This window comes from Emydura macquarii, unplaced genomic scaffold (genome assembly GCF_026122565.2).
Source record: "Emydura macquarii macquarii isolate MOO-44397 ecotype Brisbane River unplaced genomic scaffold, CSIRO-AGI_Emac_v2 contig_2768, whole genome shotgun sequence".
NCBI lineage: Eukaryota > Metazoa > Chordata > Testudines > Chelidae > Emydura > Emydura macquarii.
In genome coordinates, this window is record NW_027132905.1 from 37,196,970 (window position 1) to 37,212,142 (window position 15,173).

Sequence of the window (15,173 nt, forward strand, 5' to 3'; positions counted from 1 at the left end):
AGAAGAACTGGGATTTGAGATTTTTATCTGATTGTGTCTGTTTCGGCACTGTCAAAGCACCTGGAGTCAGGGATAAGTGCCTCAAACACCCTGAAACAAAGAGAAATAAAATATACTCATTCACAGACTGCGAGATGGGCCAGTGGAAAACGCAGGTTGAGCAGCTATGGCCCCCATGACTGTAGCATCTGAGAGGCACAGCATCCAGGTGAGGTAGTGACTAAGGCACAGCCAGATGAAGTGACCTGCCCAAGGCAACACAGGAGGTCTCTGGTGGAGCAGGAATTGCACTCCGGTCTCCCATATGCCAGGCCAGATCCTTAGCCACTGGACTATCTTTCCTCTCCTCACTTTAGGGCCTCTTACGCAGCCTTTCTGCTATTTCACACTGAAATCTGTACACACTTCAACCAGCTCTAATTACCGCTCGGTGTTAAGAAAAGCCTGTCACGTGTGTGATTTAAAGCTAGTGTTAGGTCCAGCCTAGAGAACGTTCTGTCTGACATGTTCCCCTGAGAGATGGAATGGATAGTCTAAAGGGCCGTTTCCACCTCTAGTAGCCAGGACTCTGAAGTGTGCATTAAAGCCTGCTTTCTCCTATTTCTCCCCGGCACGGCTCAACACCATGTCAGAAACAGGATGCAGGGATTGTGGGGAAGCTGTCGCTTTAAAGAAGTTTATTCTCAGGTTGTTGACTTGTAATTTGCCCCATAACATAGTAGGGAGAGGCTAATAGTTCAGGTAATTTCACTCTATGTACTATAAATTTGATGACAAATGCTCCATCATGTCAGCAACGGACCATCCTCCATAGGTTGACATGGAAGAGCGGGGTCGAAAGGGATCTCACCTCCACTGATAAAGGCTGAGTGGAAAACAGTGTTTTAACAAACACAGAATGACTTCAGAAAATGAGGGCAGGAAAGTGGAATGATTTAATTACGTCCACTCTCTAATGTTTAAACCAATCTTCATGACTGTAGCTGACCTCTCCTCTTGAATAACTGAGGGAAAGAAATCATTGCAAACATGATAAGTAAGCACTTACTACTGCACTCCTGGTAAAGAATAGACATTTCCCCTAAAAATATGGAAGCACCTGCCTCTAAGACCCATTTTCAAATATTTAGAAACTGAAGAGTCTGAAAGTGCTTGGATTGCAGTTCATTTAAATAGCAGAACTTTAAATACTGATTACACAACACTGTAAACATACATGTCCCTTTTAAAAAACTCATTTGAAAGGTTTCAGTCTGCAGAATTCAAGTTATAAGTCAGTCAAATATAATGGGAAAAGAGAGTTGGGCGAATGCTTCAAACAATTTGCACATGTATGTGCAAATGAAACCTGTGAGTTTGCTTTGGTGGTTTTCACATCTTTGTTATTCACTTCCTGTGAATTTTTGTGCAAAGGAAAACATTGCAGAGCTCATGCATTCACACACGTATTCGCACCACAAGCGTTTGCCTAGCTATCCTGGGAGCTCTCTGTAGGTATGGGAAACTTCCAATGGTGCATATCACTCCAGCAGCCAATCACACAGGACAAATAGCAGATTATGAATGATGGCTACTCTGTACTATAGTTGTGGTGAATGCCATGCGGATAACCCATCCGCTGAAACACGTTTGCGTAGGTCATTCATCAAGTAATGAACGAAGCCATGAAAATCTATGCTGGTTTGGGGGTGAGTCACAAGCTGACTGCATCATTCTCTTTGAATAGCTGGCCCATCTCTGCCTAAGGAAGGCACAGATCTCACAGAAGAAGTGGGTTTTAAGGAAGAAGAGAGAGGGTTAACTATCATGTTACTATCCATGTGAATGGCTTTGAAGTAAAATATAAGTTGTTCTGCAGTTGCATTTGGTTATAGAAACTTCTTCAGTTCCTGTCCTAACATGGTGTGTGATGTTCCTGTGTGCTACTGAATTGCTGGCATGTTCCACCCCAGAAGGTGGTATGTTCCAGTGGTGGATGAAACGATGCGCATAAAATACAGTTTGGGATGTGGAGGGTGCAAAGGCACTGTGCCGATGGAAGGTGGTACTGTTACCTCTGACTGGCTGCCATGCTGGAAAAAGCCTCTCAGCATTTCAGCAATCCGTTTCCTCACAGCCCTGCGTCCAGCAGGGTTTATCTGCATGGCGAGATTCCATAGTGCTTTTTGGAGACTGGCCAGGAGTCAGTCACAGCATGTCGAGGAATCAAACTACATGAGTTTACCTTCAAGATGTAGAAAGGCTGTAACAATTTTGGGGCTCTCAGAAGTGATTTCGACACAGGCCAATGCCTTCTCCGTCCTGTCCCCACACAGAGTTTGGGAGCAAACACTGCACAGCTGCTCCCCTTTCTCACAGCATTTGCCAGGCTGGAGCAGCAACTGAGCCAGCTAACTTTTTAAACCTCTTTAACAGTCTGTTCTCTTGGGTGAACAAAACTTTTGTTTCAATCTTAAACGATAAATGGCTGGGTAAACCTGCAGCAGTGATGAACAAGACCAACAGAGCATCCTCCCCCATAGATTGCTCTTTTGCCACAAACAGAGAATTAGATGTGACCACTGGCCGAGTGAAAAGCCAGAGCAGTGGGACCAAGGGAAAATGTATCTGCAATCTGTCATTTGGCTGAAGCAGTGCGGGGTTTGGGGGTAGATTGTCTACATTCCCTGTCTGCTCGAACTATGACTATGTCTTCACTGCAACAGAAGGTGTCTGTCCATCAGGATAGCTATCTGAACGTAAAGTCTCAGAGTAGATGAAGCACTGTTTTTACGTTGATGTAGCTAGTTGAGTTCAACCCTATGACACACCATCCCCGCCCCCAATATCGGGTTTACCTTGATGCAATGAGCTGAAGTAAAAACTACCATGCCTTGCTTCCAATGGATGTTACATGGAGATAGCTATCTTGATGGAAAAATACATCTTTCTTGCAATGAAGACACAGCCTGTGTGTGCCCATTTGCAAAGAGCACTTCATCAGAAGCTAAAGAACAGCCTGGATTTTCACTGGCAAAGAAATGCAGAAGGGACATTATCATCCTGGGAGAACTTTATGGGACAGGATGTCTCTGCTTTAATAAAGCTGGTTAAATAATAAAGAGTAAGAACCAGAGTGCCAGCTTCATGGGCACCCTCTCAGGTGAGATCCAGATTTCATTCCTGCTCTGCACTTTTGCTCGCCACCACTGAGCAGGCGCCATGTGACCCTTCTGGCAGATCAAGGGACATGGCAAAAGGCCTTTGCAGGGAATCCCACCTAGCTCTCTTTGATTAGAAGGGACATCACCAGAACATGAAGTTTTAGGGGTGGGGTGGATATGTTTTAGAGAACTCTTGAACAAATCAAAAAGCACTGGAGAAAATTTAACATAGCAAGGGCACTCAGCTCAGGGGTATGGCTGAAAATGTCAGGTAGCCAGGGAAAGAGTTAGTCTGTATTTTTACAGCAATCATCCATCTATTAAAACACATCTACTTGCGTCTCCTGGTTATAAACATAGAAGGTACTTACTTCCCAGCAGCATAGACTTCTGCTGTGTCAAACAGATTAATGCCATTGTCATATGCTAAAGTCATTAGCTGTTCTGCCATCTGTAAAGAAACATTTGTAATGTTTATGGAGAAAGTAGGAGCCCAGAAACCCCACACCATGAGTACTAGATCCATAAAACTTGTGTGCAATATTTCTACAGCACACAGTAACATGCTTAGGCCAAACATTACAGATTAGGCTGCCTAAAGTTAGGCATCTAAATAATTGCAACACCTATTTAGGTGCCTAACAAGTTTGAAAATGTTGGCCTTATTGTACAGAAATACTATGCAAATTGCACACTACGCATTTTTACATACAGCATATTTGCCCCATATTAGGATGCATTCAGTAGCTTATGAATATAAAAACGAGGGAATTCCAAAACACACACTGCAATATGATTTCCCTCCTCCCACTTTTATAATCCAGGATTCAGAAAATTGATTTATATGGTATTATCTCAGACTACAGCTGGCATCTGTTGGCTCAGTAAAAACATGGTGTATGTACAGTATTGCATTGTACACATTTACTACACAGAATGGAGAATGTAGCCATCAATCCAGGACACCAAGTTGCCGCCTGCTCAGTATTAGGAGTGAAGAATACAGCTGCAGCATGTGTTTCAGAAATGTTACAGGTAAACTGACTATTTCTGAAAGAATTTGACTTCACAGAAACAACACTAACTTAAAAACCTCATCCCCGTGAGATGCATGTTCCAATATCCACGTATCATGTAACATAGTTGTACATGTTTTCTGGGAACATTTGCTTGAATAAAAACATCTGTTAAATTCAGCTTGTGTTCAATTTCTACAAATATTATAGCAAATTACTTTACCGACCAGGGTGTTTGTAGGAAGTAATTTATTTGAAAACATGCTGAAGCCAAATTTTGAACTCTCAAGCATAAGTATTAGCAAGGAAAGACTGATTCTAAGACTTATGTTCACAGAAAGACTACCATGTGACCGGTGTGTCCAATTAAACTAACCAATGCATCTCAAATTTTGAATATTAGATCGTTAGAACAAACAGTTCATGAGCAAACTCCTCCTGGAACAATGTGAAAAATATTTGGTGAATAATTTCCAACAATAGAGACTAAATTCAAACCAATTATGTGCTACAAATTATTTGCTCAGCAGTAAATTCTAGTCCTGGTAGATAATAATTAGCCAAAGAAAGGATAATTTTTGTTTCTCATGGCCATAATAATAAAAATGAATCTAGCCAATTTGAAAAACAAGTTGAAATATGTCAGACAAACATGAATATTTATGCACCTCTATAGTTAAAATTGGTAAACATTACAGGAACTTTATGCGTTATGAAGACTTCCCATGACAAAGGGTATTGGCAACACTGAGGCTCAGTCACTTAAAATAATAAAATAAAATAGATTACGGAGTCTCCGGAAACTGATTTTCAATACAATTGTATTCAGAAACAAAAGGAGACTGAAACAAGAACTGTATCTTTGCCCTATGGAGTAGGCAGCACAAAATAGGGAACAATTCTTACCTCGTCTGTAATCTGCCCTCCAAATGTCACCCATGTTCCTATAAAGGGAAAGAAGGGAAAACACTCATTCTGAAAACACAAATACAAAACATATACAACTTAACCCTGCTCTGGAAGGCACTATAAACATGCAAACGGGAGCTCCCGACTGGATGAATTTGTAGGTCACTAACGGACAGACACCATAACAATCCCAATGGCCAGTCCTATGCTAGCCTGTCAATGCCAAGGTGGCCCCACCATACTTCCTCCTAGGATGTGAAATATCCCTGCACAAAACCTTTGTTCTCTCAATGACTCCCTAGCTCTTACTGTTACACTTCGCCTGCCTGACTGCCTCTCTTCTCTCATCGTGTTTGCCTGATTCAGGCAGAAGGTTTTTATCATCCAAGTGGATGCTCACGGATACTAACCATATGTCCTGATAGGTTCTCCAATGCCTTCCTGCCAGGTCAAATCTTTTCATCTAACTGGGATGCAGCATTGTACTTCTGTCCTTGCCATTCATTTGCAAAAACCTACTTGCCCTTTCCAGCCAACAACTTGCAGGGACCAGTTGACTAAACCATCTGCTAGTGCAGACCAGTCTGCTTGCCATGCCCCCACTGCCTGACATTACAACATGAATCACCAGACCAGGAACCTGTAATAGTTTGACTGATTGCCATTTCCCTTCTGCACTGTTGCCTTCCCTGTTCTATTCCGGGTAGTGGATACCCTCAGCTTTCTCAAAGCTGGCCAATTTTAGCTCTATTGTAGCTTGGCAAAGGTACGAGGAGCCACAGAGATACTGGTGCAGCTTCTCTGCAGACTTAGTGCTGGCCTACGTAAAGACGTTTTTCCCATTATACCCTACAGTTAAACTGGTACAGCTCCCCAATGTGGACATACTTGTCCTGGAATAAGAATGGCTTTTTAAGCTTAAATCTCTTCCAAAATGACAAACTAAGCTGGAAACAGGGCCCTCTCTCCCAGAATAAAAGGTCCACATGGGAAGTTATACCTGTGTAACTACAGTGGTTTAAATTCACACCTTTCCTTATACCAGCATAACATTCCTATGTAGACAAACCTTTAGGAAGACAAGGCAGTTGATTGCACTCACTCCACATTTTGAAAGTTATCTGAGCAACCCAATGTCTAGAAAGTTAGTCTTTGTCTAAAATGAAAAACTATATTCTGCAGAAGTCTATGGCACTTGCCTGTGGATACGGCCAACTTGTCATAGGTCAACAGGTGATTGCAGTTTTCAATGCTTGCTAAATCACCCTTTGTCTGGATATAATCAATTACAGCAGATTCTGAATTTTGCAAACTCTCTGCAAACTACAGCTCAGGAGTGGATCATTTTTGAACACAGAAAGTGTTTTAACTAGGAAGCTCTGAACCAGAGTGTTCAAGAAGAAGTGAGAACAACACCTTGTAGCTTGTTTCATATAAAGAGAAGAGGTTTTAAGTTATTCAGTTCAGTCCATCTGACTGATAGCAATCTAGGAGTCAGACATTCGTTTGTGCAGTCACTAAGCTCTGAGGTGACAGCAGCTATCTTGCTTTGTTGATTTCCTTTAGTAGATATCCTTCTGTCCTACCAATGCTATAGTTAGGGCTCATAAAACACTTCTGTTATATGCCCCTATTTTCCATTCCCCAACCTTGCAAACTTGTGCAATGCATCACAAAGATGCCCAAGAGGGCCCAAGCCAGTTAAAAGTAAACGTCCTCTGCAGATCACTGCAGCGCTTTAAATGGAGTGTGGACTTAGCCCTCACTGAGGGCTGGTGTCTTTGTAAACCAAATTTAAGTGCGACGTGTCATGCTGAAATGATCTGACAACCATACGCAGCAAACGGAACAAATGTTTCCTTTGACGTGCTTTTAAATGGTGCGCGCACATGGCCCTCTTAAGGAGCAAACCCTGAACGAGATGCCTGTTTGTGAACCTCTCCATGACAGCAGCCCACATCAACCTATAACTGCCCCATATTTTAACACACAAAAAACCCATGGGGATACAACACGCACTAAGTGCACTGGAGGATTTCAGAGTCTGGTAACCAGGCTGGTCTGCGAGGCCACGACCCAGGCTGATTTGCTGGGGAGATGCTGAGGTTTAGGGCAGAACAGAAATCTGTGCTTAGATCCGGTTACTCAGTAACCAGCAGTGAGCAAGAACAATGTAGGGAAATGCTGCACCGATGGCTGGATCTGGTTTCAGGTCATCCATTTTTAATGCAACACGGAATCAGTGGAATATCACCCTGATCGGTGCAAAAGGTGCAGCTCCCCCCACCTGCCATCTTCACCTTGGGGACCTGTCTCTTGCTTAAATAACTGAGGGGGGAAAAAATCACTGTGAAGCACTGGACATCTGAAGATTGAGTCACTTACCTAAGCCCAGGCAGGATACTCGCAACCCCGATTTCCCAAGATTTCTGAAAAAGAGAAAAACTTCTTAACAACTGCTGGAAATATGAGAAATAGGACGTGCCTGTGCCCATGGCTACATAGGACAGATGCAATGTGTGGTGTCACCAATTCCCGTCCCTTTGACAAACGTCACAGGAACTTTAGTTTCTAAAACTATACACAGAAAGAACAGGGAAAGTTTGGGTGCCCTTCCGTTGCACCCCAATCAGCACAAAGTGTTATGTACAGGAAGCGTCTAGCTAAATGCTTGTCTCTGAATGAATCATGAGTACGATGTACTCCCCAGGCGCCATCATGGAGCCACCATTCGTAACACTTCTCCTAAACTGCTGATCAAATGAAATGACTGTTTTCACTACAGGGAAATTATGTAGCTATGTACATATGCATGTATAGATAGTTAGGGGGAGAGAGACCGCCATACCGTCTAAAAAAGGCAACGCTAGCAAAGCCATTTTAAATAAAAGGCATTAAAATAACTTTTATCCTGTGTATTCATTGTTCTGGGAAAATAATTTCAGTAACGTTTTAACGACACCTTTTTGATCTTGTTCTTTCTAAATTACTTGCACGCACACTCATGCACAACAAGCCGTTTTATGGTAGTGGTGGTTTGGACTTTCTAGTTGTTCCTATGTACTAAGTTAATAAAGTGAAATGTTATAATAATAATGCACTCTGATTTTTAAGAATGTTATGAAGGGCACATGAGTCTTGTACAGAACATGCAGACAACCAGTAAGTAGTGATTATTGGCATGACACTTAACCCCTCCTCCCCACCCCCGGAACCAGCCAACCTCATGCTGGTCATTAAACAGATACAAAATCACAATCTAGTAGGATACATTAGCCCCTTTTACATTAGAGCACATTCAACCCCCAAAATAATATGGATTGAAGAGTCTGTAGCACATCTGTGGGTTACTAGAATAGAGTTAGCCTGCATGGGAGATACACAAAGTAGAGACAGACACAGGCAGCAAAGGTGAATGCATGTTGCAAAATTACCTGAAATAAACAATTAGTGTAACTGTTCTGAGGTGACACCGTGGTTGGGAAACCCCCCCAAAAAACCTATCAACCTGGGTCGCAGGCCTCTAAAGAGCTTAGGGTGGCCATATTCAAGCCTAGTTAAAAGATAAAACAAAACAAAGTAACAATGAGAACATGGTAAGGAATGAAATGACAATGAGGAAGAAAGATAAAGTTAAAGTAAATTCATGAATAAACTGAATTTGAAGAAAACTGTGATAGAAATGAATGTATAAATCAGAAGCATAAAGACAGAATCATAGAACTGGAATGGACTTTGCAAGGTCATCTCCTCCAGTCCCCTGTATTGAGGCAGGACTAAGTATTATCTAGACCATCCTTGATACTAAATCAATGAAAGCAAAAGATATAAGGTGTTACCCCTTTAAACCCAAACTGATGGCTACAAAATTCAGGCCATGAGTTTGAGAATCTATTTAGTTAAAAGGAGGAAGAGAAGACAGAGAATTATTTTTTCCCTGACTCAGATGAGGTATTAGATAACGACTGACAATGTCAAGTAACATTATTATTTTCCTATTTTTGGAACCAAATCAGGACATAAATATCTTAAGAGGCAACAGAAACACTGAGACAGTAGGAATGGAAAGGACACTCTTTCTTAGACACTAAACATTTAGTTATTGCCAACAGAAAAATCAAAAACAATCTGCAACTTGAGAATATCAATAGAAAGTGTGTAATTTTGCATACAGCACATCTGCAGGGATAAAACAAAAGGAAAAGCGCGTGAAATCTCTTAAGTATTTTAATATTAATCAGTTTTTCCAAATTGCAAATTAATTATATATGACAGAATAAAGCCGGGAAAAGGGCATTTCAAGAAATGTGTGTGTGTCACATATTACTCTTTTTGTGGGCAATTACTTGAAGCTCAAAAAATGAGTAAAAAAATCCAAACTCTTTATGATACTTGAACATGGAAAATCAGCCACATTTTAGTGGCAAACAAAACCATAAGTGCAAGGTTTTCAGATACATAATTCATTTATTAGATAAACCGACAGTTGCTGAAACTCTGTATGCTACATTTGCACAATAATTTAAAGTGGCAGTAGCAGTGACCTCATTAAATCTGATTTATACGATTAGGTCAGAAACATTATGGCATCCAGCTATTTTTTGACAGCAGTTTTACAACAATGGTGTTTTAACACTCGAGAGAGAATGTAAACTGAAAATTCAGAGTAGATAGAATAAAAATGTAATAACTGGAAACAAACGTCTAATATGAGCATACAATTTGGTGAACAGATTCGAACTCTACAACATTATTGCACATTTGATTCTTTCAATTTTCAAAGGGCTTTAAAATATTAATTAGTATGATACAGATAACTCAGACTCTCATTAGTGTTCCCATCTTAAAACTGAGGTTAAGTGACTCGCCCAAGGCTACAGGGGAAAACCAATATCACAGCTGGGATTTTGGCCCCAGGAGTTTCTGACGCCTTGTTTTACGTCCAAAATGCATGCTGCTCCCTCTCTCAATCCACTAGTTCTACTTGGGATTTAGAGCTTTAAAGCATTAAAATAAAAAAAAAAAAAAAGGATGTGCACATGTATTTTCTAGTGGCATAAAAGCATAACATTGTGAGTAAATTGTGTCTAGAAAAAAGTGTGCCAAGCAAATTGCCTTCATTAGCTCTGCTCAACTGTATGGAAAACACTAATGGAAGTCTAGTGGAATGACTTAGTGCGAGCCATGATAGCACTAGTTCATTTAATTTAGCCCTGCATATTTCACCGCTGTTAAATAGTGCACATTAGACCTAGGCTGGGTTTCAATTCCTGGGTCAGATTAGGAAGTGAAAAGGTAACATTGCTCTCCTGTAAGAAAACGTGCTTAATAAAACAAATGGGCTTGAGAATACTCACTCGCCTGTAAGTATCCAGATCGCTCTCTGCACTGCTGCTGTTTCAGAGTAGAGCTGGTCTCTAAAATGCGAAGAAACAGACGAGTTCCTTCGGGGGGCTCGCTGTACTCTGTATTTCAGTTTCAGACCACCACCATCACAGCGGCTGTGCTATAAGCCAGGAGGGTGGTTGTACAAATTAGCAGTGAGAACTGGCCCAATGCTGCTATCAGGGTTGCATCTGGGCATGCAACCCTGATAAAATCAGAGGCTGAACCGGTAGAGTGGAATTTAACCCATGTGGCTTCAACATATTGATCTATGCTTCTAGATAATAGAGAAAGGAAGCTATAAACAGGAGCATTAAGGGAATACAAGAGTCTTACACTAAGGCAGGTAGCTGCTCTTTAGTTCAATGACAAGGCATTTCTCTAGATAGCTAAAAAAAGCAACGGTATAACTGAGTATGCAATCATTAGGAATTCAGTCCATGAGGAAAAGCAGCAAAAAATCCTCTATTTATGAAACCAGCCCAGACAGAGAGCTGTTCTTTCAGGGACTGGGACCGAAAGGAAATGCTATCTGGACTGAAGCCTCAGGCAAGCAGCAATTTGATTAAGGGATCTAGGATTTGGGAACAAAGCAAAAGCTAAATAACAGTTATTAACTTTAGATGATGGTTAATATTCCTCATGTCTTGTTATATTAGTCTGATTCACAGTGCAGAAGTGAAGGATTGTATTAGCTCTATGTATGTACAACTTAGTTTAAACCTCAACCCCCTCACAAGCACATTAAAAAAATCCGAAACACAGGTTTGGTATCAGCACTCCCTTAATAGCCCGCGTTATCAATAGTTTAACACAGTCCTAGCACTGTAAGAGCCCACCTCCCATACAGCAGGGCACTGGCTAAGGCTTGTGCTGTTCTTGGAGTACTACCGGGGAGCTGACAGCAGCGATGGAACACTGCTCTGAGGACGCTGATAGGCCGTTTCTGTGTCCTCAGCACTGGAAGATGATCGGAACAGATGTCTGCGTGTGTCTTTCAAAATATTAAACCCATATCAGCAGATTACAGAGCCCAACCCTCAGCACTGAGTTAGGATCTTTTAAAGCCATGCTCGCTTCTCAGGGAATGAATGTGCTATAGAACAAATCAATATTTCTGCTTCCCATGTTTGATAGGGAACAGTCTTCAGAAGGATAGTGGAATTTTTTTGTCCCGGTTCTGGGTGTCACCCAACATTACCACTCTTCTATGTTCACCTCTGCAGAACCGTGTCTCAAATAATTGGCAATGCAAGTTACAATCTAGAGAGAGAAATGGGACCCAAGATAGCATAGCTCATGTCTCTAGTTTCCAGAGTATGTGGGAGGCAGTGTGTCCAACTCTGGCACATGGCAAAGGGGCTACATACTGAATAAGAAACATTCAAATGTTGCAAGGCTGAGATTTTCAAAAGTGTGTTTCTGGGAGGCATTAGAAGGGATGATTTTCAGAAAAGAGGATACAAGAGTCTTACACTAAGGCAGGTAGCTGCTCTTTAGTTCAATGACAAGGCATTTCTCTAGATAGCTAAGAAAAGCAATGGTATAACTGAGTATGTAATCATTAGGAGTTCAGTCCATGAGGAAAAGCAGCAAAAAATCCTCTATTTATGAAACCAGCTCAGACAGAGAGCTGTTCTTTCAGGGACTGGTATTTCTAGTATCCCCACTGAAGCTAGGTTCCTTTGCAGTTACTCAGGTTGGGCACCCAAAAAGCAATGCCACCAAAAAATTTCTAGTCACTTCTGAAAATCAGTCTATATGTTATTTGGCATTACATTTTTCACTCAGACTAGAACTTATGTAGTTTTTGCTGGCCAGTGTATTGCCCAGCATGTTTCTTCCCACCACTAATATGCTGACAAACCTAACCAGCAATTCTATGGTTGACCTAATCTTCTGCAATCCAGTAAGTTTAACCAGTGCTCTTGGCATTGGAATTACTTTGGTCTTTATGACCCACCTTGCCTTTGGAAGATGCTTATAAACCTACACGGTACAGTTTTGCAACCTTTCCATCTAAGAGAGCAAATTTTTAAGTCAGGCATTAGATGAAATTTTCAACTGAACTTTTCAAAGCACATATTGAATTTTTTCCAAATAAAATTGCCTATTTATAATTATTTACTCAATGCAAATATATACCAAGAATTCAAGGGTTTCACTTGAGATGTACATGCAGGATTGAGAGACCAGGTATACATCCCTTGCAATCTAAGGCAGTACCTCTCCCATAGTCATTCTTTGTCTCTCTCTTGCTTACACACACTGCTTAGTAGACTATACAGGATAATAGCAAAAATGGCTTGGTTATGGACTATGAAAAGATATGGTATGCCTTATACCACATGAGCAATGTGCCTCTACCGCACATTTTTTGCACTGTTATTCACACATGCCCAAATTAGCTGAAGCCCAGCTTACATTACTCTTGCTTTTTCAGACACACAAAACTTCTTGGCATCTTCCTATTGAAACGTCACGGCAGTTTAACACATTAACCCCTTGGTTCATGGCTGTTTGGAGCACAATGCTTTGTCTGTCTTGTATCATTTTAAGATTCCTAAACATAGATCAACAGAAGTAGGGTGTATGATTGACACAGTCCCCTCTTATTCTACAGTACATTTATTGGGGGCTCTTAAAAAAAAAAAGTGGAAGGACTAGAAAGTGTTTGTTGACATTACAGAATACAAACAAATGTCTGCTATCAAATGAGGAATCTGAGCTGCTGGCCCTTGAAAATGTCACAGAATTAGGCACAAGAAAGTGAACAGGAATTTTGCTTAATCCTAAACCAAATCTTAGGATCACATTCTGCTTTCATTTAGGCTAGTGTAAACTGGGAATAATTCCCATGAGTTCAGTGAAGGTGCTTTGATTTTACATCTGCGTAAGTGAAAGCAGATGACAACCCTTCATTAGGCGGTACCTCATGGAGGAAAAACAGCAAGCTAGTAGAAATATAGAAATAGGACAGTGCACACAGAGTTCAGAATTTGTAACACTGACAAAGTATACACGTAGTCAGACAACAACAACACACTCATGCGCTCCTCTTCAAACGTACACACTAGATAGTGAAACCAGAAACCTCTCTACACAAGAAGCCAAGTAACTCTTCCCGCTGAACAGAGAGCACTTTCTGCTCCATACCTATATTTCATTCCCGGCTGTTTCATGCTGGAGTCACTGGAGGATGGGGCATTTTGCACAGACAGTTGCCCCAGACTCCGGGCAACCATGGCCACTGCTCGAAATTTGCTGCGTGTGCCAAGGCTGGGACTGCTGGCATTTTGTCTGTTCAGTCGATCTTCTGCGCTCCGGCTCTTTATGCTGTGCTCTGAGCATACAAAAGAAACCTGCATAGTGTCCTTGCTTTATTTTGGTTGCAGAAATCCCCTCCCCCCTGAGTTCTCAGAAGTGTTCTGTTCCACAGAGCGCTGCCCTCTCCCCACGAGCAGGAAACGATTTGGAAGTGTTTTCCCCAAGAATTTTGAATTTTCAGAAAACCTCCAAGCAACAAAACCAGAACCAAAAGCACCACACAACAAACAATCAGAAGATGCAGCTCTTGCAATTTCAATCTTCTGTTATTAGGACAAAGTCAGCAGGGGAAAAAACAGTCTCTAAATGAACTGGGAGTGTTAAGAAATAGTCAAAATCTATTTAGCTTGCATCCCTCTTCCAGTCATTGCTTTCCCCTGCTCTTGACGGTGTAGCTTGGTTTGTCTCTGAAGTAGCTTTCCAAAGTTTAATGGATGCTGTTTCCCATTGTTAAACACAGTGGTTTGCAAATAAATCAATATTTATGCTGTATTTCTGTTTATTTTTAATCTCAGACTTTCACCTCCTTTAGGTAAAAATCTTTAGATTTCCGGACGCACAGGACCAGGCCATTCAGACCCAGTTGTTTATAGGTGAAGCAAGCATCCATCAGCCCTCCATTTAAGGTAAAAGGAGAGCGAAGCCCCTGAATTCTTCTGCTTCTTAAGCCCTGCAAAGGAATTTCTCTCTCCCCCTCTCTGACCCCTGCAATAGCTGCTTCCTTGTCAGATCCAGGGCTGTTTTCTGAAGTGAAGAGGGCAGCGTGACTATGCTGCCACTGATCCTGCTTGATTCCCAGGCTCAGCTAAGTCAATTAGGTAACCAGTGAGCTGAGCAGGAAACATTCCGTAATTCATTATTAACAAAAGGGGGGACGTGGCTGCTTCTTCTATGGAAGAATAACTACAGAGACAGCTGTTAGTGTTAGTACATTTGCTGCACGCTGCGGCTCTATAATGGTCTCTCAAGGGGAGTGTTTCCTTTCCCCTCATTTTCTGTTCACTCTTCTCAATCCCTCCACCTCCAGAATAGTGATGACAGCTAAATTCAGATGATAAATTTGGTGAAATTTACGTCTGTAAAGTGTTCGAATGAAGAGACCCAGCTGATATTCACTACATGATTTATGAAAAAATGAATTGTCCTGTGAAGCTCTAAAGCAGAAATGTAACAGTTTCAAATACAAGAGTCAAGGATTTGTTAGATTGGAATCTACAGTTTGCTTTGTTTTCATAAGAATGGGTTTGATTGACTTTTTTTCCCCTGATGGTTGCTCTAAAATCTGTTTTTAGTCTTTGCCTTTAAACTGTCCTGGTGAATTTTACTTCCAAAGGGAGGTACTGGTGGCGTTGCATCTACACACTAATACAGAAGGATTTACTAATAAAACACC

The 15,173-nt window shown here is 41.3% G+C and overlaps 1 protein-coding gene across 6 annotated transcripts in view; it reads right to left on the bottom strand.

Moving 5' to 3' along the window:
* KCNAB2 (potassium voltage-gated channel subfamily A regulatory beta subunit 2) overlaps window positions 1–15,173 on the bottom strand; it is a 100,623-nt gene that overhangs the window by 24,422 nt on the left and 61,028 nt on the right. For 2 of the 6 annotated variants that reach the window (XM_067567091.1, XM_067567090.1), the window contains exons 3-6: window positions 10,426–10,485; window positions 7,454–7,497; window positions 5,066–5,103; window positions 3,515–3,594 (exon numbers count right to left, since the gene is read on the bottom strand). In XM_067567091.1, the coding sequence (XP_067423192.1) occupies window positions 3,515–3,594; window positions 5,066–5,103; window positions 7,454–7,497; window positions 10,426–10,485 (222 nt within the window). Of the gene's footprint in view, window positions 1–3,514; window positions 3,595–5,065; window positions 5,104–7,453; window positions 7,498–8,502; window positions 8,558–10,425; window positions 10,486–13,609; window positions 13,855–15,173 lie in introns of those variants that run through there. The other 4 variants (XM_067567092.1, XM_067567093.1, XM_067567089.1 and 1 more) reach the window with 3 other exon arrangements.